Below are 19,829 nucleotides of genomic sequence, written 5' to 3'. Positions count from 1 at the left end.
GACTGCTGGTCAGGGGACGCCCAGCTGGCTCAGTCAGTAGAGCGTGCGACTCTTGATCTCGGGTTAGTGAGTTTGAGCCCCATGTTGGGCATAGAGTTTATTTACTTTTTTAAAAAAGTATTACTAAAGACAGCTTTGTCTCTCTTAGCTTGGCACTTGACTCCATAATCCATAAGCCCAGTAAGAATCCCTTCTTCTCCATATGAGGAAGTTGCTTAGCCTTTCCAGCCTCAAAACCATGGGTTCTGTTCACGGACAGCCCTAAACATTCATCAACTCAACAGATGATTTTTTGGCACATACTCTGTGCCAGACTCAAAGTGAACGAGAAACTGCCTGCCCTCAAGGTGCCGTGGTCCTTACCTCAGGCCGTGGGGTCTGCCTCAGCATTCTGCCTTGGGGGTTCTAGTGTGGGACTTGGCATCCCATCAGAATCCCCCCCACCAGCCCGGGAGAAGCCCTGATGTTGTACATCATGATTTACATCATGGTTCCTTGCACGCCAGCTGGGAGAGGAGTGCAAGCACCAGGGAGGGGTGGCTCCCCCGGATGTCAGCCGGCCGGCACGGCCGCGTAAGCGCAGGGTGGGCAGGTGGGCTGGGACCGGGAGTGGGAGACAGGTTCAAGACGACAGTCCTGGCAGGCGTGTGCAGGCTTGCACGTTTAGATAGATTTGAAGAAGGTAACACCTGTAGACCTTCAGCGAGCGACGGGAGGCCTAGCAGGCTCTGCGTCGGTGGCTTGAGCAGCTGGCTATAGGGTCGTGCCTTGTGCGGTGAGGGGGCGGGAAAGTCAGGAGTGGAGGTGTGGGTTTGGGATGTGTTTTGACAGAACAGCCCTCTGAACCACGGTGTTTGTTTAGACCCGGCCTATATTACCGCAGCCTGTGGGATGGTGGCAGAGATGGTGGAGGCTTTGCCGTCGGTGTTGGCCTTGGGCCATAAAAGGAATAGCAGCACCCCAGCGTTTCTCACATCGGTGCTCAGGAACATCATCATCAGCCTGGCTCGCTTACCCCTCGTCAACAGCTACACGCGCGTCCCCCCCCTGGTGAGTCTGGTAACTCCTTGGCGGAAAACCGAAGTTAACGAGATGCGTGGGCAAGCCCCTGGCTGGGGGCCCCTGGGGGGGCGAGAGCAGACGTGGACCCCTCAGGTGCTTCCTCTGTGGTACGGAGCCTTTCGTGGCGTGCGCTCAAGGCACCTATCTGATTTCCTTGGGCGTGGTGTCCAGCAGTCGGTAGCAGAAATGCTGGGTTTTCCAAAATGGGGTGAGGCATGACCTCCAGCAGTAAGACTTCATCTCCCACCAGTCGGTACTTCATGTTGGATGTGATTGGCAGGGAACTAGACTCCTTTGTTTAACGGTAGACCAGAAGTGCTACCCCTCGGGTACTTCCCTTTAAAAGCGGTCACCGTCTGGTGTTACTCAGCTGTTTCGGCACAGCCGCTTTTGGGTCTCCTCATGCCACGTTGTCCTCAGGATCAGTTTCAAGTCGGTTTTAACGGGGACTCTGTCCCGTGGAATAGGAAGGACTTCGTGTGAGCAGTTGAGGGTTGGTGGTGGCCACATGGCCTCTCCCTGGGGAAGCTGCCTGGGCCCTCACAGCCTGCCCAGATAAGGAGTGGGGTGACGGGGTGAACACGGCAGGTCAAGGTGAGCCAGGAGGACCGAGAGGAAAGGTGCTTGTCTCTGCCCAGAAGGGGCTTGTGCGCGAGAGAGGGATTCTGGGTACGCTGCACCGAGGGAGCACGCAGAGGGTGCTGCCGGGGAAGGGGGGCGGCCCCCCCGGCGGCCTGTGCTCTGCACGCAGGACGTCACCGTAGGTCTTGAGACAGCTGCACGTCTGGAGAGGAACGGGGGACACTGTGGGAGGCGCAGTCCCAGGGGTCACTGTGTCTGGAGTAGAAGCCACAGTGTGCCGGCACGGATCCCGTGCTGTAGGGGGGCTCTTCGGGCAGGGGCCTGAACCCGCAGGGAGTGGTGGTGAGGAGGGTGCAGCGAGCAACTTAGTGAGACGGGGGAGAGAGACCCGGCGTCTTCCCGAGGTGAACACGAGGCACCAGAGCCGTCAAGGGCTGGCTATGTCTCTGAGGCCCCCACGGGTGGGCCTGAGGAATTCGGAGCTGAGCCCTCGGCCTGGGCGCCCCAAGTCCTCTTCGGCTTTGCCGGAGCGGTCAGCTCAGCTGGCGGGGGGCTTGGCCCTCCCGCTGCCAGGACCGCCTCAGGTCAACCTCGGGCCCACCTTCCGTTTGCGGAGTTTAGAAGTGCGAATGGCATGGCTTCTTGCGGCTGCTCACCGGTGAACGTTCTACATGCAGCCTAATAACTTCTTTATCTCACACACCAGCTCTGGGGGGGAGGGGGCCCCTGCCCGCATGTGATGATGACCCGGGCACTGCCAACGCGGACCCTCTGGAACCTGACTTCCCGAGCTGCCAGCCTGGGGAGCGGTGGGGTGGCAGCTGCTAGGGGGAAGGGGCTGGGTCAGGTTGGGGAGCAGGCAGGTTGGGGAAGGGGCGGTCAGAGCAGATAAGGGGCACACGACGGGGAAGGAGATCCTCAGACAAAGCACGGGAGCTGTTTTCCCAGGAAGGCGGTGCACTCGCTTTCGGGAATGTATGCACACGCGGTCAGGGGGCCGCTGGCCTCCGGAGGGAGACCGTGCTTAGAGAGATTGTACTTCATGGTGTCCTCGCACTATGGCTGTCCTGACTTGACTGGGGTCCCTTTCTTTTTCATCTTTCAGGTTTGGAAACTTGGATGGTCACCCAAACCGGGAGGGGATTTTGGTACGGCGTTTCCTGAGATCCCAGTGGAGTTCCTCCAGGAGAAGGAGGTCTTTAAAGAGTTCATCTATCGCATCAACACTCTAGGTAGTCTGGATTTCTCTTTCAGAAACGGTAGACCTCAAGGCGCGTTCTTGCCCGTTTCTTCTCGGTTATTCCATAAGGAGCTGGGGCAGGATGTGATCATGTGTGAATAGTGCACCCTGCAGTGTGTATAAAACTGTCACGATGAAAAATTCTCGCCAGGTCGGTGTGGTATTGGGTGTGGCGGGCGGCGGGGGGAAGGTTAAATGCCAAGTTTTCATACACCAGGCTTGTTTGGAGTCAGGACCGGCGCCTGGTGATATAGATGGTGTGCGGCCCAGTTCGGTCTGTGCCCCGCGCTGCTGTCCTGCCTGGCGGGGGCGGTTTTGTCTCCGTGTGCTCTTGTGTGGTCACCGATGCCCTTCTCTCCGGTGCAGGGCGAGCAGGCGGGGCAGGGTGGAGCCAGCACGGCCGGCCGAGCAGGGGGAAGGTAGACTGCATTGTGTCAGACAGCACGGGACTCTGGGTGAAGGGGGCAGGTCACCTCCACCTCCGGGACCCCTGGCTTTGTCATCCACGGTGTCACAACGGATTCAGAAACTAAGAGAGACACTCCTAGCAACTCAGTAAATCGTATCAGTACTTTCCGGGTCAGGGTTCCTGCCCGCTTTCTGCAGCACGGTGGAAGTTACGTCGTTTTTGTCCCCATTGTGCGGCCCGACGTGTGGTCTGGTGGGAGGGTCGTAATTGGTAGATCTGGAGTGTCTGTCTTGTGAGGCGGGCGTGGACATCTGCTGGCACGATGGGCCCGCCCTTTGTCTCCGGCCTCTACACATTTTGTGCTTCTTCCGATCCCAGAAGGTTCAGGCAGCCGACACCCTCTCGCGTCTACTTTTGCTTTTAGTGAAGCAGACAGTTCATGACCCTGTCCAGAGTGAAACCCAGCGGTGACCCAAGGCCAGAGCCTTGGGAAGCTTGGTTTCTTTCCTCTCCTTGGAGGTGGTTACCAGGCAGCCTCCTGGCCACCCTGTGTGACATCCGTGCCTTTTCTCACCCAGGCATCTTCGTGCCTGAATTGTCACTCAGACCCCGGACAGCTCCACGGTCCCTTCCTGATGTGGCCTTTGCTCATGCCTTTTTTTGTGTGCTTCCTGTTCTTTTCCCGTAAATCAATGGCGTAGGCCTCCGTATCTCCAGCAGCCTCACCGGGTCAGGCTGTCTGCATCCACTCCCCATCTGAGTCACTCCGTCTCCCTCTGTGTCCACTTCTACCAAGGGGATCCTGAAGGTCGATGCTCTGGTTTTCCTGCCCTCAGCACCCCCTCCCCGTCACTTGTGGCCCTGACACCGGTGGCACGGCCACCCCCACCTGGCAGGTCACGAGCGGGAACAGGCAGCGCTCGGCTCTCGGACACGAGCACTCCTCACACGCTCCGTGAGGGCCGCCGGTGGCGATGCTGCTTGTGGGCGGCCCGGCAGATGCGGCGCCCCGGCAACGTTCCATCCTTTTTTAATCTGCCGCTCTTCTGAGATGGGGTCAGAGCAACCATTGCTTTTACGTTTTTAGTTGGAGCAGCTTTATCGAGATGGAATTCGCAGAGTACGCACTTCACCCACTCCCAGCGTGCGGTTCGCGGTCTGCTGTTCGTACAGGGTTACGCAGCCCGTGGCCCAGGGCGGTGGTCTGACTTTGTGGAAGACTTGTCAGCCCTCTGTAAGCAGGGCAGAAGCAGTTCTGAATCCGACCAGGGTAGCCCGCTGGGACGTCCCCACATCTCCACAGCGGAGGGCCGAGAGGGTGCCTGGGCTGAACTCCTCCAGTGCCGCTTGCTTGCGTGGCCTCAGACGTGTGCCTCCGTGTCCTCGCTGGTGGCGTGGAGCTGGCAGTGTGGCGGCATTTTGGAATTGGCGTGCGCGGCAAGGGGGCTGCTGTATGTGCCCCAGGGCAGCGTCTGGTCAGGCCCAGCTGCCCCCTCACATCTAAGAGTTTGGGGAGCGGGTAACCCTCCGTCTCACGCGACGTTTACATTCCTAGGGTGGACCAGCCGCACCCAGTTTGAGGAAACGTGGGCCACCCTCCTCGGTGTCCTGGTGACTCAGCCCCTCGTGATGGAGCAGGAGGAGAGCCCGCCGGAAGTAAGGCCGCGTGCAGGCCCGTGCGTCCACTGGTTGGCACACAGGCAGTTACAACAGCTGATGGATTGTTTGTGGTGGCCTAAAGAAGGGCTGCACGCTCGTTTTCTTGGTCTTGTTTGTAGAAGACTAGCCAGTTCATACTAGACTGGTGTCTACACACTGGTGGAGCAACCCCCACCCCCCCAAGTCTGAGTGGCCTGGGTTCCCAGTGGAACCCTGGGTTCCCACTGGGTTCCCAGTACAGTTCATCGTAGTGCATTACATGTTAAGGGTCAGAATGGTTACACCCTTTCTTGAAAATATTTGTGAGTTCCGTTTATCAGTTTTCAGGTGCAGTGTGGAGGTTGAATCGAATGAAAAGGCTCGTTATAAAGACCATGTACGCATGTGTACCTGCGTCATTTGCAGAGATTTATCAAGCGTCTTGGAATGTCAGGGGACCTTATGTTACTATAATGTTAGCAAAAGCCGTGTTCTGATAAGGCAAAGCCTGAGATATTGAAAGTCACGGGATAGGAGTCCCTAATTCTGCTAGAAGCTGTGGTACAAACTTGTAGAAATGAATGTTCAAAGAGTAGACATGTGTCAGAAATCCAGATTGTCTTTTTTTTTTTTTTTTTTTTTTTTTTTTTTTTACATTTATTTATTTTTGAGAGACAGAGCACGAGCTGGGGAGGGGCAGAGAGAGGGAGGGAGAGCCAGAATCTGAAGCAGGCTCCAGGCCCTGGGCTGTCAGCACAGAGCCCAGTGTGGGGCTCGAGCTCATGAACCGTGAGATCATGACCTGAGCCGAAGTCGGATGCTTAACTGACTGAGCCACCCAGGTGCCACCAGATTGTCTTTAAATTCATGTGTAGAATTAACAGGTTGTCATATGCAAAGTCCCTAAAATTAGTGAGGAAATTTCAGGGCAATTTCTTAAAAAGTAATTTGTGTTTGGAGATTTGTATCTATAAGAGACCTTGTTTTGAAAGGTGGACATTTGCCCATTAGATTCGTTTCAAGTCACAGATGCGTGTAGGCTGCGGCATCAGGGCAGACAAAACAGGACCCTTGCTGGGACGTGTGTGCCCCTAGCGCTCGGGGCTCTTCCCTGCAAGACCACGTGGCCTGAGAACCATGGCCTCCAGGCTCTGTGGGCAGGTGGGTGTCTGGCCGCTCGTGACTTGGTAAAGCGTGGACTCTCCTTCTAGGAAGACACGGAGAGGACCCAGATCAACGTCCTGGCCGTGCAGGCCATCACCTCACTGGTGCTGAGTGCGATGACTGTGCCCGTGGCCGGCAACCCGGCCGTGAGCTGCCTGGAGCAGCAGCCCCGGAACAAGCCCCTGAAAGCTCTCGACACCAGGTGAGGCCAGCGAGGCACACAGAGTGACCGGCACCTCCTCCCCGGGCCCTTGCCCTTGTTGCCAGAATTACAAACACAACACTTGTGCGTGTTGCTTGCCGCAAGAGGTGCAGATCCAGAGGTGATCTGGTGACCCGTGGCAGTGAGGCCTGAGTGTTCAGGACGGACTCTGGCAGAGCGAGGGCTAGCCCAGGGCCCGTGGACAGGAATCGCCTCAAAGGAAGTGCCATTTGCCGTATCGGTGCCTGTGTTTCCTTTAGGCAAAGCTGGAGGAAGCCCTGAGGTTTTTGGCTTTTGAGGTTTCGATGGAAGGAAAATACTGTTTTTAACCTTTGTTCTGAACTTCAGGTTTGGGAGGAAGCTGAGCATTATCAGAGGAATTGTGGAGCAAGAAATCCAAGCAATGGTTTCGAAGAGAGAGAATGTCGCCACCCATCACTTGTACCAAGCGTGGGACCCCGTCCCTTCTCTCTCTCCAGCTACTACAGGTACCTGTGGGAGGACAGGCCATTCGTCCCTGGGCCGGGATGAGAATGTGCCCGAAATACTAAAGAGGAGGCTGCGATACTAAATGTGCTGCCCTAATTCATGACCACGAGTGTTGCTCAGGACCAGGGAATTTTATCAGCCTCGCGGAGCTCGAGTCTGGTACTGACCTGGAGTCGTGTCTCTCCCCAGTCAGGCCTTTGGAAGCAGAACTGGTCCCTTACATGAAAAATCAGAGTCCATCAGTGATTCCCGTGAACCTCCAGCTTCTTGGGAGAGAGCACCGTGGCAAGGGCAGGCCACACTCTCTGAGAGCCCCTTGGGGCCGGGCGCCCCTGAGCCCGAGCTCTCCGTCCCCGGCTGCCGTCCCCTCCCCCAGCGCTGCACCTGCGTTGTCTGCACTGCAGGCTGTGTGCCTGCCCCTGAAATGGGCGCTCGAGTTTGTCACCCTGGGTTACAAGACGAGAATTTTGTGTGCACACGTTTTCTGTTGAAAAATAATATTTTAGCGCAGCGTTTTTCTGATCCCCTAGTTTATTTTAGGAATTGTTAGATCCTGCGATTTTAAGCACCTTAAACGCATTATCCAGAAAATGTTCTGTGTAGAAGTGTACTTACCGGGGCATTGAATTAAAGTCAGGACTGTGAACTTGGATGGCCATAGATCCAGTGAGGATTATGCCCACCAGGAGAAAGAAGTGGCCTCACCCGGTGTCACAGGAAGCAGGAGAGAGTAGGTGCCAGGAGGAGTGCCAGCGCTCCAGGAGCCCTGAGCAGAGCACGTGCTGCCAGGGCAAGGGGCACGGGAAGCCTCTTGGAAGACGGCGTGTTGATGCTCGATCTGGCAAAGGGTTAACTAGGGGTTAGCCAGGGGCAGGGGTCGTTTGTTCTGCGGTGTGGAGGGTGTAAAAGACTGATTGTGGAAAAGATGGGTCGGTTGGGTAGGGGCTTCTGCCTGCACCCCACTCTGGTGGGCACAGCTGGACAGCCTGGGCACCAAAGCAGGGTCCTGGAAATTGTTGCCCACTGACATGGTCTGGCCCCCAGAGCAGAGTGCCCGCCTGCTGGGCCGTCGCACCATCTGCAGCTGCCAACTGGTTTTTGCAGCTCAGGCCCCCACCAGTTCCCCTGCAGAGTCCTAAGCTGGTTTGTTACAGAGAAAAAGTGATCATTCACTATTGCCCCACTGGCTCTCCCAGCTTAATGGGTTATAAAATGGCAGAGAAAACCCCAGAGACCCTCTGGGCTCTACAGAGCTGTGCCATCCTGCCAGCGGGTCTGGGCAGGCGCTGCCGGGCCGACGCCACGCAGGGCAGCATTCACGGTGTTCTCGCCCGCAGGTGCCCTCATCGGCCACGACAAGCTTCTGCTGCAGATCAACCCTGAGCGGGAGCTGGGAAACATGAGCTACAAGCTCGGCCAGGTCAGTCACACCCGCGTGGCCGGTCACGTCCCCCAGCTCTCCTCGCCGTCCCTTGTCAGCCTTGGATCCGGGCCATTTAGTACATCCAGAGGAAAAGTTACGTGTGGTTTTTAAATAAAAGGAGCGTTTTTCTTTTATTTGTTCCTATATGCTCTACTCCAAGGAGGACTTAAAGGGTCTCGTGCACGTACTGGTGTAAGCGTGTGCAAAGGTAGCGAGATGGTGTGAGTTAGACTTGGGTCCGGGGCATCACACAGGCGAGAGCGGCACGGGTGAGGCGAACACAGAGAGGGGCCCGTGTTCTGAGGGGCCACCAGTTTCGCCACGAGTGTCCCAGCTGCCAGCTCAGAGGGAAGTGTGGTCCCATAGTGCAGTGTGGCGGATGGGCTGGCTCTGGGCCCCAGGTGACGGCTTACTGGGTGGGTCACCTTGAACTATACTCGGTTTTCCCGTCAGAAAAACAGGACAGTCACGCATATGACAGTGAGGTTGGAGGAGCTGGGGAACAGGGACGTGGCCCCTGGAGCTGTGAGGGGGTGCGTGTGCTGGGCGGAAGGACTCGGTGTGGCAGCCTGATGGCTGCTCTGTCCACGCCGTGTCCTCTCAAACCTCACTGGGTTACTTAGCAGGTATACGGGACTGTTTTCTTGTTAGCTGTTGTCGCGGAGGACACTGGTCAGAGCAGGGTTTGGAAATACTGGTCTGTCCCGAGGGCAGCCCCGTCCCTTCGGGGCACAGGCTTGCAGCAGAGACCCCAGGCCTCCTCTGTCCCACCCTTTCCTGCCCACACACGTTCCTCTATGATCAAGGAGTCACAGGCAGGCCATCCGAGCTCTGTCCCTGCAGAGAAGCTTCTGTCCCTGAGACAAGTTGAGGTGATGGAGCTCAGTGTCATTTCTACGGGAGTGTTTCTGAGGAGCAGGCTATGAGTGAGCAACGTTGGCTCTTGGGGTGGCGCCTGGCCTTATTCTGGTACACGGATGTTTGCCCGGCTGGATCCTTTCTTCAGCACCCGTGTTCACGTCTAGCCGCCGAGAATTGAGTGTAGTGCGTTTACCTGGGGCTGAGCCCTGAGCCCACCCTGCCCTGCTAACAGGCCAGTTGGCTCCCGAATCCCTCCACGCTGAGCCGTCACTGGCTGTTGGGGAATGAGGAGAGCGGGGGGGCCACCCTCTCTCAGAGCTTGAAGATTGCTTGAGGCCTTGCAGCCCCTAGTCCGTCTACGGTGGCCACCTCCAGCCTGCCCTCCTGTTGCCAGTCCCCCATGGCGGGTGGGGTCGGAAGGGGAGATGGCTGTCCGTGCAGAGTGGGAATGGGGGCCGGTGTCCCGGATGGTGGTGGGAATGCAGCACACGCTCGCTGGCAGTGTGGATGCCATGCCATGTGCCGGAGGGCCCCCTCGTGAACAGAGCAGACGTGGGAGCACGCTGCCCTGCCGGGGGGGTGGTGGAGTGGGGGAGGGACACCACCCCCCCCCTCACCCCCCCCCCCCCCCCCCCCCCCGGTGGACAGATCGACTCCTGTTCCCAGCACTGCTGCCGCCATCCCCAGAACAAGCACAGGAAGGGCACGGGGGTCTGCAGCTCAGGGGACCGACACCTGTGCCCTGACCACTGAGCCCTGTGTCCTTGTCTCCTGAAGGTGTCCATTCACTCCGTGTGGCTGGGGAACAGCATCACGCCCCTGAGAGAGGAAGAGTGGGAGGAGGAGGAGGAGGAGGAGGCCGACGTCCCCACGTCTGCATCACCACCCACATCGCCGGTCAACTCCAGGTTTCTTATCTGCCGTTCATTTCAAGCGATTTGAAATTTCCCATCAGTCATTTGATGTGATTGGGGCACCCCTTGAAACAGGCCTTTCGTCTTGCGTACTCTGCAGGAAGCACCGGGCTGGAGTCGACATCCATTCCTGTTCCCAGTTTTTGCTTGAATTGTATAGTCGCTGGATCCTGCCGTCAGGGTCAGCCAGAAGGACCCCCATCATCTTGATCAGCGAAGTGGTCCGATCTGTAAGTCTGCCTCCCCCGTTGCCCCGCACATGCGCACGGGGCTCGTGACGGCACACACGCAGACACGGGTGTTCGCACGTAGGCACCAGTACGGACGCTGCACGCTCACGCAGAGTTTGTGGTCTGTGGGAACCCGGGAAGGAACTCTCGGGGTTTCACAGATGCAGGATGATCCTGTAGCAGCTCTCCAGCCAGTGGAGCGCCGTTTCCGATTTTCCAATCCGTGGCCCATCGATGCCCTTTTCGGTACAGTGGAAGTAGTGTAGGAGTGTCCCATCGTACCACGGTTCTCGAGGCCACGTGACATAGCCACGTTTGTCTCCACAAGGGTCTGTTTCTTAAATGTCGGGTTTGTCAGAAGAGAGTTGTGCAGACAGTGCCACCACCACACCCCCTTTGAGAGGCTCTGGTGTGGATCCGTCGTCAACTGCGGACCAAGGCTGCCGCACGCGCGGGGACCCCGGAGAGTGGGTTACACCCGTCAGTGTTGACGGTGCCGGAAGTGAAATCTGTGGGGTTTGCAAACGGCTCCTCGTGAGACGCCGCATCAGCATTTTTACCATCGTCTGGTGAGAAGCAAGCAGGAGTCTGAAGCTGAAGACCCTGGGTCCCTGTTTCCTGCCCATTGACCCCCTACCGCCAACCATCTGCACGGTCTCTGCGGCACGGGTTTCCCTCACCTAGGCCTCGGTGGCACCTCTGCCCGGTACCTGCAGGCGGGAGTTTTGAGCCTGGCTGTTCTCAGTTCGCACCTTCTAAGGCTCTTAAGTTATTTTCCATTTGGTCAAGTTGAGAGTTTTAAGAATTTCTTTTTTAATTTGTGATAAAAGTTTACAGTTTGTTTTTTTTTTTTATCAATAAATTACAAGCACCTGTAATAAAGGCCTTTTTGTAAGTTATTAATCCATTTGAAATAACAGTGATAATTTTTGAGGTTTGGGGTTTTTTGGTTTTGTTTTTTTTTTTACATGTTTATTTAATTTTGAAAGAGAGATTGAGCCAGGGAGGGGCAGAGAGAGGAGACACAGAATCTGAAGCAGGCTCCAGGCTATCTGCTCCGCATTCAGCTGATAGTAATACGAAAGGACTTTGAGAAAACACCGCCCTGTGGTCAGAGGAGAACAGAGGTGAAAAGGCAGATAAGGGTCTTGATGTTACCACAAAAGTGGTTCTGACCTTGAGAAACCCAGGAGGTCCTCCAGGGTCCACCACGTCCACCTTCAGAAGGGCTGCTGTGGCGACTTGCTGAGCCCCGCTGTCCTCCGGGGCCTCTGAGGAGGCTCAGCGTCCCTAAAGAGCAGACACGCACTCGCCTCAGTGACGCTTATGCGTAGGTGGTGTCATGTGAAGAGGTGAACAACAGAGAACTGAACATTTTGGGGAGACTGAGTTGCCAAGCTTTTGTTTCTGAAACAGCTGCCCCTTCCTCCGTCCCAGGGCTTTGGAGAGCCCGTCCCCTCTGCTGCCCAGAATAACAGCTAGAGAGCTTCTCAGCAGTTCCGCCGCGGTTGTGACTAAGATCCGGGCGCTCACCCCCGGTGGGCCGCACAGATGCAGGGGGATTTGAAGAAGATATTGGGTGGCCCGCTCTTCACGTTACCTGTTCCCATTGGATTGTACGTCTCCAGTCAGGGCCCCTGTCAGTTCCCATATTTAAATGTCTCGGGGATGTTGGCACATGTATTTTGGACTTTGTGGCTTACTTCCTGTCTGAATGCTCTGCGTCCCCAGCTCCTAGTGGTCTCAGACTTGTTCACTGAGCGCACCCAGTTTGAGATGATGTATCTGACGCTGACCGAGCTGAGGAGGGCGCACCCTGCAGAAGACGAGATTCTCATTCAGTACCTGGTGCCTGCCACCTGCAAGGCGGCTGCCGTCCTCGGAATGGTAAGCCCCAGGCGGTGCGGAGGCCACCTCGCACTGGCTGCATGTTGTGGCCGTAGGGAGCCTCGGCCTTGGAAGGCCTGACCCGGAAGGAGAGTGGGAGGACTCGGTTCTAACATCCCTGCCTTTCTGTAGGTCACCGTGAAGCGTGTTATGGTGGGCGAGCCTTGGTTTAGGGCTCTTGTACCCCTTGGCTCTGGGTCATCGCGGTGTGGGTAGCGCCAACACGACCGGCCCCTCCTCCTCAGTTGCCCACGCCCCCCCCCCCCCACGCCCCTTTGCTGAAGAGCTGCCGGCTCCCGTGCTTCCTGCCAACACACCTCCCTCCCGGGGGCCATTTTACCCCAGAAACCCTGCATTTGTCCCCCATGTCCGGATGCCATTGTCTGTTGTTAGCGGGAGGGCAGACTGCCTGCTTTTGCGTTCTTCCTTATTCTGCGCCCACTCGATCAGAGCTCAGCCGGCGCGGCGTGCACCCGTTTTTCTGTGCGTCCGTCACCACGCGGTCCAGGCTAACTGGACGTGATGTGAGCACATGAAGGCGTTTGCACGGGGCCTGCTCTGGTCAGCGTAGGGAAGGACAGAACCTCCGCCGTTAGAAGGAAACAGCTGGCCTCCAGGCTGTGCGGGTTTGGCGTGTGCTTGCTCTTTGCTTCGTAGCCTTTACCCGAGATCTGTGGGGCCTCTGCTCCCTGTTTCCTGGAGTCCCATCTTCACATTGGTGGTGGAGACTCATTCATCCACCAAGCATGTGGGGGCTGCCACGGCCAGGGGCTTGGGTCCCTGTGTGGGGCGCGGTGGTGCGGTCCCTCTGCCTCCCCCGTGTTCCCGCTCAGTCCTGTCTGTCCTGACAGTGACCACGAGAACAGGTCTCCTCGCCTAGTCTCACAAAGGTGAGCTCTTGTTTCATCTGGGCCCCAGGAAGCTGAGACCAGGTCACATGGGACATGGCAGAGGTCTGAGTCCACGTCTGTGGCCCAGAGCCCTGACTCTAGCCCCTTCCTGGCTTGGCCCCCCCCCCCCCCCCCGTAGAATTCATCCCTCTGACCCAAAGTGCCCAGGCAGGTATCATCCATCCTGGGTGGCCAGAACCCTGGTGCCACCATCAGGGAACAGAAACAATGAATCCGTTGGCCTGCCTTCTGTGAGCACATCACTTCAAAGTGTGTGCCCTCCAGGCGTCGAGAGACATGTCAAAGCAGCTGGACTTGAAGGGGTCCTTTTGTCTTTGTGGGGGATTTCAGCTGCTGGGTTCGTTTTCATTGTAATTGTGTTTTTGTGCTCAGACCCAGGTCCCCCTAGACAAATGTTGTGTTGTCAATAAATCAAATAAACAATCATCATTTTCTAAGAAGACCCTAAGGCAAGACTTGCTGCATGGACACAGACTCCCCACCCTGACGTGCATGCATGGGCCTCTGTGCAGGCAGCCGCGCTCCGAAGCTTGTCTTTTCCTCCTGAGACACTTACACGGTGTCAGGGAGTGTGCGTCCCTCGCTGCACGTCCTGGCGGTGCTTCCAGAGGCAGGGGCTGGATGCACGGCGGAACCGTCCTTAGGAAGGCGTCGCACCGCCGTGGTGCGTGTGCGTCTGCTCTTGGCGGGGCCTGGAGGGACCCTCAGGTGCCAGTAGCCACCTTTCCCAAGTGGGGTGGCTTGTGGAGCCCTGGGGTCACCCCCACTTCCACACCATTTCCTGTGGCTGCCTCTTCTCTAAAAGGAGCGTCTTGAGGGAGGCATGTGGCATGGAGCGCGAGGGTTCCGCTGCGCCCTACTGTGTCGAGGGTGCTAACGGCCACGGGTAGTATTTTGGTTCAGGTCAGTGCAGACTACCATTAGGGGTCCCCAAGACCACCCTGCGTTTTTTCTGGGAGGATTCACATATACTCATGGCTGGGATTTACCCCGGTGAAATCGAAGCACAATCGACACAGGGTAAAGTGGGGGGGGGGGGGGGAGGGGGCGCAGGGGGGCAGGTCCCGAGGAAGCAGACGCCAGCTGCCAGCATCCTCTCCCGGGGCGTCAGGTGGGGCGCGTTGTGACAACACGTGTGGGGTCTCGTCCGCCAGGGGAGCACATTAGAGACACAGAGCAGGGCTCCCGCCGGCGGCCGGTCCCTCGGGCCACTCTCCCTGGTGCTGCCCAAACCGCAGGCCCCCAGGAGGAAGGTGTCTGCGCGGACACAGCATTGGCGTGACCGGGTGAGGCCCAGGGGCTGCTCTGGTCAGCGGGGGAGCCGGGGATGCTCCCGCCAGCCGGGTACCCGGACGCCTGCTCAGGGGCCTCTGGGGGGCCTGCTGCCGGAGCTCCTGCACCCAGTCTTCCTCTGTAGCTTAGGTCAGCCCCTTGTTGGCCTCTCCCGATCCGTCGTGGGCAAGCCTCTGCTCCTGTGCCTGTGCTCTAGGACAAGGCCGTGGCCGAGCCTGTCAGCCGGCTGCTGGAGAGCACACTGAGGAGCAGCCACCTGCCCAGCAGGGTCGGGGCCCTGCATGGCGCCCTCTACGTGCTGGAGTGTGACCTCCTGGATGAGACAGCGAAGCAGCTTGTCCCTGTCATCAGCGACTACCTCCTGTCCAACCTCAAAGGGGCAGCCCAGTGAGTGGCAGTGGCTGCGTGGGGGTCTTGGCGTGGACCGGGGGAAGGGCGGGGTGGTACACCAGGTCCTGGGGCCCAGGTGGGCCCCCTTCCGTGGGGACGGGGGCGGAGGTCCTGGCGACATAACACGCACCGTCAGACCGGCCCGTATCTCCTGGTTTCAGCTGCGTGAATGTTCATAGCCAACAGCACGTGCTGGTGATGTGTGCCACCGCCTTCTACCTGATTGAGAACTATCCCCTGGACGTAGGCCCAGAATTCTCTGCGTCAGTAATTCAGGTGAGCGGCCTTGGGCGCCCTCCTCTGGAACGGACGTGTGTGCGTGCTCTGTCCCCTGCGGGTGGTACTCTCAGAGGAGCAAGCACGAGTGGCGGGGGCCTGACCCAGAAGTCTTCCTTGTGTTCAGATGTGTGGGGTGATGCTGTCCGGGAGTGAGGAGTCCACTCCGTCCATCATTTACCACTGCGTCCTGCGGGGCCTGGAGCGTCTTCTGCTCTCCGAACAGCTGTGCCGGCTGGATGCCGAGTCCCTGGTCAAGCTGAGTGTGGACAGAGTGAACGTGCATAGCCCGCACCGGGCCATGGCTGCCCTGGGCCTGATGCTCACCTGCATGTACACAGGTGCGGGGTGTGGGGTACGGGTCCCCAGAGACTGGCCCGGGCCCACCTGTGCCTGCCAGCTCAGTGCCACCGAACTCCAGACCATACGGATCTGCTGTCCAAGTGAGCGAGAAGCATGTTCATTCTTGGACACAGACCCCACGACCCCACCGCACTTCAGGAAGATTCTAGAGCAGGGGCTTGCGGTTACTGGCTCAAGGCCACATTGCTGTGTAGGCTTCAGAGCCCAGCCCAGGGAGCAGGTCTGCAGACTGACCACTGCACCCCATGTACCCACGGTGGGGGCCAGGCCCTGGGCTGCTGAGCTCTCCTGTCACTTGATTTCACATGATCTCTCAGGCTTCGTTGAACTCCCACGTGGGTTCAAGGCGTGGTCTTCAGAGCAAGTAACAGTACACAATGATTTGTTCCAGGGAAGGAGAAAATCAGCCCAGGCAGAACCTCAGACCCCAGCCCCGCCGCCCCAGACAGCGAGTCCGTGATCGTGGCTATGGAGCGTGTGTCCGTTCTTTTCGACAGGTGAGAAACGCCTGCCTTCGCACGCACCTGCTCCCTTCTCAGCCCTGCCCCCGTGGCCCGCGGTTTCCCCGCTCTCCCCCTGACTGCACACACGCCTCACTTGGCTCTGCGGGAGCGGCCAGTCCTTGGCCCCCAGCACCGGGGAGCTTGGGGTGTCCCTCCCCCGTGAAGGTTGGGGGCAGCCCCTGTCAGTGTGGAGGCATCGGGTGGGGCATGTGAACCGGACGGGCACGTGGAGTTCTGAGCAGTAATGGAGATGTCTGGGACACTGCTGCCTTTGGGCGGGGAGTCTCACCATCAAAGCAGGCTTGGCCCGTACCCCCCCTGCCCCACACCGCTCCCCGCCCCAGGCCTGGGGAGCACAGCCCCGGAGCATCATTAACAGCAGCTTGCAGGAGTCGTGCTCGGTAGACCCGGGTAAAGATTTAAACAGCAAAGGAAAGTATCTCTGAGAGCTTGGTAATTAATCCCTGCCACCCCCACCCCCACCCCCAGCCCCCCCCCCCCCCCCCCCACTGTGTGCACTTGTGTCCAGAGGCGGCTCAGTTTGCCAGCTCTGGAAAATGGGTTGGGCACCTTGTCAGGCTCTTTCCCCAGGACCGCACCCTGCGTTTTGCCCCAGGCCTCCCAGTGCAGACTACGTGATGCGTCTGCAGCCTTGGGAGGCCCATTCTGCACCACTCAGCCTGGCCTGTCCCTCTGGCCCAGTCAGCAGGAGGCTTCTGGCTTTTTCTCACAAGAGCACGCTGAGCCAAAGCTTTCCCCGCGTCCACTCGGTCCACATGAGGTGTTCTGGAAAGCCAAGCATTGCAGTCTGTTTCTGTGTTGAAATTTAAAATGAGTGTTTATAGCCATCTTCTGTTCCACACAGATCTGTCGAGCCCGACCACAGCCGGGTGACGGGCAGGGGAGCCCACACTTGGGTCCCTGCCTTTGTGGACCTTGCATCCCAGGGCTAACAAAATACACCAACATTTTAGCGAGTGCTGTCAGGCATGCAGTGTGGTCACTCTCCAGACGTCAGGCGGGGGGACACTGAGTTGATGGGAGGTAGCTTTTGATTGTGGGTGTTGTCCAGAGCAGCAGCCTCGCCCCTGCTGGGCCAGAGCTGGCATGCAGGTGGGGGGGTCTGGGCATGCCTAGGAGGCATGGGCCCCGTTTCTGGGGCCGTTCCGGCACTTTTCAGCGGCGTATGGCTCCTCTGTGGGCACAAATGGAGAAACCTGGCCAGAAGGCATCGCTTGAGGTGCTCACTGTAGTATCTGGGGCAGCGGGGCGTGGGGGGCATCAGCAGGAGAGTGTGCGGGTAGGGGTCAGGTAAGAGGGGTCCTTGCTGACTGCAGAGGTCTGGCATCAGAACGGGGTGCTGAGACACCCACAGCATTTGGACATGGATGGAAACGGAACGGAACGTGGATGGTGTTCTCCTTATGAACTTTTTTTATCTCTAATGTCACCATCTCAAACCCCTGTTGCTTATAACTTGACACGACTTTGAAACCCCTTTCTGAGGCCTCAGCCCACACACAGGTTGGGGGGCCGTGAGCCGTGCCTTCACTTGCAGGTGCCTGGTGAGGCCAGTAAGGAGGGGGTTGCCTGTTAGCAACACGTTTATAACATACTGGGACCCAGGGCGCCCCCCAGCTGGCATCAGACATGAGGCCCTCTTGAGGTGGGGCCAGACTCTGACCTGTGTCCCCTCCTTTTAGGGTCAGGAAAGGATTCCCCTGTGAAGCCAGAGTGGTGGCACGGATCCTTCCTCAGTTTTTAGATGACTTCTTCCCACCCCAGGATGTCATGAACAAAGTCATTGGGGAATTTCTGTCCAACCAGCAGCCATACCCACAGTTCATGGCCACCGTTGTGTACAAGGTGAGGGCACGGGGTCACGGGCCAGGGGAAGCCCCGACTTTGCGGACCGAATGCCTTTTAACATCTGGATGCGCTGACCTGGTGCAGGTGCTGGTGGGCCCCACTCCTCACCCTGCGAACTGCAGCGCCCCTTACCCAGCACCCCTGCTTCGGTGGAGCTGTGGCCCCTGACCCTCTGGGCCTCTCGTCCTCTCAGGTTTTCCAGACCCTGCACAGCAGTGGGCAGTCGTCCATGGTCCGGGACTGGGTCATGCTGTCCCTCTCCAACTTCACCCAGAGGAGCCCGGTGGCCATGGCTGTGTGGAGCCTCTCCTGCTTCTTCGTCAGTGCTTCCACTAGCCCCTGGGTCTCCGCCGTGTATCCTTCCGGGTCCGGGCCGGGGCCCGTTTACCAGTCCCGTGGTCTCTTCTGTCTGTGTCTGGGTTGATGCTTCCCGTTAAAGTTTTTGGAACCTAACCTTTGCCGGAAACTCAGATGTCAAAATGACATATACCTTAAGCCTGAGGGGGGTGCAGCCTTGATAAGGAAACGTTTGCCACACTGACCAGGACTGCCTGGAGGGGCGGGAGGGTGGCACCAGCTCCCTGTGGACCTCCCTCCCTCCCTCCCGCCCCGTCCCCAGTCGAGGGCCCCGTGCAGCTGGGGTGGTGGCGGATGCTGCTTCTCATTATTCCTTGTCATCGTGCCCCGTGTCATTCTCTCGGGTAAAAGGCTTCAGTGAAGATCTGGTTCCCACCCCCAAAAACGCTGGCTGCCAAAAGGGGATGTTCTCCTTCAGCAGCCTTCCCCCAAGACAGACCAGAGCCTCTGAGCAGACGGCTGTCCTGCTGCTGGCGGCCGGCCTCGCTCAGTGTTGCCGGGAGGGCCCGGGCCGGGGGGGGCATGGCTCTGCTCTCACCGAGCGGGAGCGGGGCCTGTGGGAGCAGCCGCGGCCGCGGCCGGCGCCGAGCAGGGAGCCGGGCCAGGTAAGTGCTGTGGACTGGAGCACCCTCTCCCTGGAGCTCCCCCAGCCGGAGCAGGGCAGCGTCCTTTAGCCTTGCCCGCGTGGCTGGTGGGAGCTGAGGCGGGAGGCAGCTCCAGCCGTGCCACCCGGGTCTGCCGGCCGCTGCTCCGGTGGCTCTCGGGACTCCTGGGCCCCGACCTGTGCCGGGCGAGGACAGCCTGGTGAGGACGGGGAGGCGCACCTGGGAGACCGCTCTTCCCTCACTCGAGCCTTGCTCCCTTAACTCCCCTGCCAGCCTTCCCCACGTCATCAGCAGGATGGGCAAGCTGGAGCGAGTGGACGTTAACCTCTTCTGCCTGGTGGCCACAGACTTTTACAGACACCAGATAGAGGAGGAGCTGGACCGCCGGGCCTTCCAGTCCGTGTTCGAGGTGGTCGCGGCTCCGGGAAACCCATACCATCGACTGTTGACTTGTTTGCGGAACGTCCACAAAGTCGCCTCGTGCTGAGTGCCCACGTGGGGCAGCAGCAGAGCCCGGGGGCCTGCCCGCGCCGGCGTGGCTCCACACACGGGCCCCCCTCGAGCGGCCCCGTGGCCGGGCAGGCGGTGTCCGTCTCTGCCCTGTGGCGGAAGGGCCCCCTGGCAGCAAGGCTGCGTGCCGGGAACACGTGCAGCAGCGTGGGGCCGCGCCCGAGTCCTCGCAGGGAGCGGGAGCAGCTGTGTGTCACTAACCCTCAGTGCTGCATTCGTGTCACATGCCAGCCGCCCAGGTGTCCCCTCCTCCCGCTGCCCGGCCTGCTCGTGGTTGCTCTTGCGTCTGGGACGAATGTCCTCGGTCCTGCAGGTTGGCTGTCGGCCTCTCTGCTGTCCCATAGGCAGAAGGTGGCGCCATCAGGCTTTCGAGAGCGCTCTCCGCGGCTCAGCCGGGGTCGGGCCTCACCGAGCACTGGTGTGTGCGGGTGGGGGGCTGGGAGCGCGACCCCCAGCGCCGTGCTTCCCTTTCTCTGTTTTCTTCTCAGGATTGAAAATTTAATTATATCAGTAAAGAGATTAATTTTAAGGTAACTTTTTATGCCCGCGTAGAGTATGTGCATCGCAAGTCTGTGCTGCATGTGACAGCCCTCACCGAGCCGCCCCAGCTGGTCCTTGTCCTCCCCTGTAACAGCCGGTGGGCTCTGCGGC

At 58.7% G+C, this 19,829-nt stretch overlaps 1 protein-coding gene across 3 annotated transcripts in view; it reads left to right on the top strand.

Annotated features, from left to right (window-relative positions):
• Nucleotides 1-19,712, top strand: part of HTT (huntingtin) — a 146,400-nt gene extending 126,688 nt beyond the window's left edge. For 2 of the 3 annotated variants that reach the window (XM_047847150.1, XM_047847149.1), the window contains 16 exons: nucleotides 863-1,050; nucleotides 2,750-2,876; nucleotides 4,849-4,949; nucleotides 6,143-6,297; nucleotides 6,646-6,785; nucleotides 8,124-8,206; nucleotides 9,848-9,978; nucleotides 10,085-10,214; nucleotides 11,946-12,101; nucleotides 14,502-14,692; nucleotides 14,857-14,971; nucleotides 15,099-15,312; nucleotides 15,726-15,831; nucleotides 17,541-17,703; nucleotides 17,900-18,060; nucleotides 18,942-19,712. In XM_047847150.1, coding sequence (XP_047703106.1) covers nucleotides 863-1,050; nucleotides 2,750-2,876; nucleotides 4,849-4,949; nucleotides 6,143-6,297; nucleotides 6,646-6,785; nucleotides 8,124-8,206; nucleotides 9,848-9,978; nucleotides 10,085-10,214; nucleotides 11,946-12,101; nucleotides 14,502-14,692; nucleotides 14,857-14,971; nucleotides 15,099-15,312; nucleotides 15,726-15,831; nucleotides 17,541-17,703; nucleotides 17,900-18,060; nucleotides 18,942-19,155 — 2,375 coding nt within the window. In that variant the 3' untranslated portion in view covers nucleotides 19,156-19,712. Of the gene's footprint in view, nucleotides 1-862; nucleotides 1,051-2,749; nucleotides 2,877-4,848; nucleotides 4,950-6,142; nucleotides 6,298-6,645; nucleotides 6,786-8,123; nucleotides 8,207-9,847; nucleotides 9,979-10,084; nucleotides 10,215-11,945; nucleotides 12,102-14,166; nucleotides 14,693-14,856; nucleotides 14,972-15,098; nucleotides 15,313-15,725; nucleotides 15,832-17,540; nucleotides 17,704-17,899; nucleotides 18,061-18,941 lie in introns of those variants that run through there. The other variant, XM_047847151.1, reaches the window with a different exon arrangement.
• The last annotated feature ends 117 nt before the right edge of the window (nucleotides 19,713-19,829 follow it).

Source organism: Prionailurus viverrinus, unplaced genomic scaffold (assembly GCF_022837055.1).
Source record: "Prionailurus viverrinus isolate Anna unplaced genomic scaffold, UM_Priviv_1.0 scaffold_45, whole genome shotgun sequence".
Taxonomy (NCBI): domain Eukaryota; kingdom Metazoa; phylum Chordata; class Mammalia; order Carnivora; family Felidae; genus Prionailurus; species Prionailurus viverrinus.
This window is presented reverse-complemented; position numbering and strand designations above follow the sequence as displayed.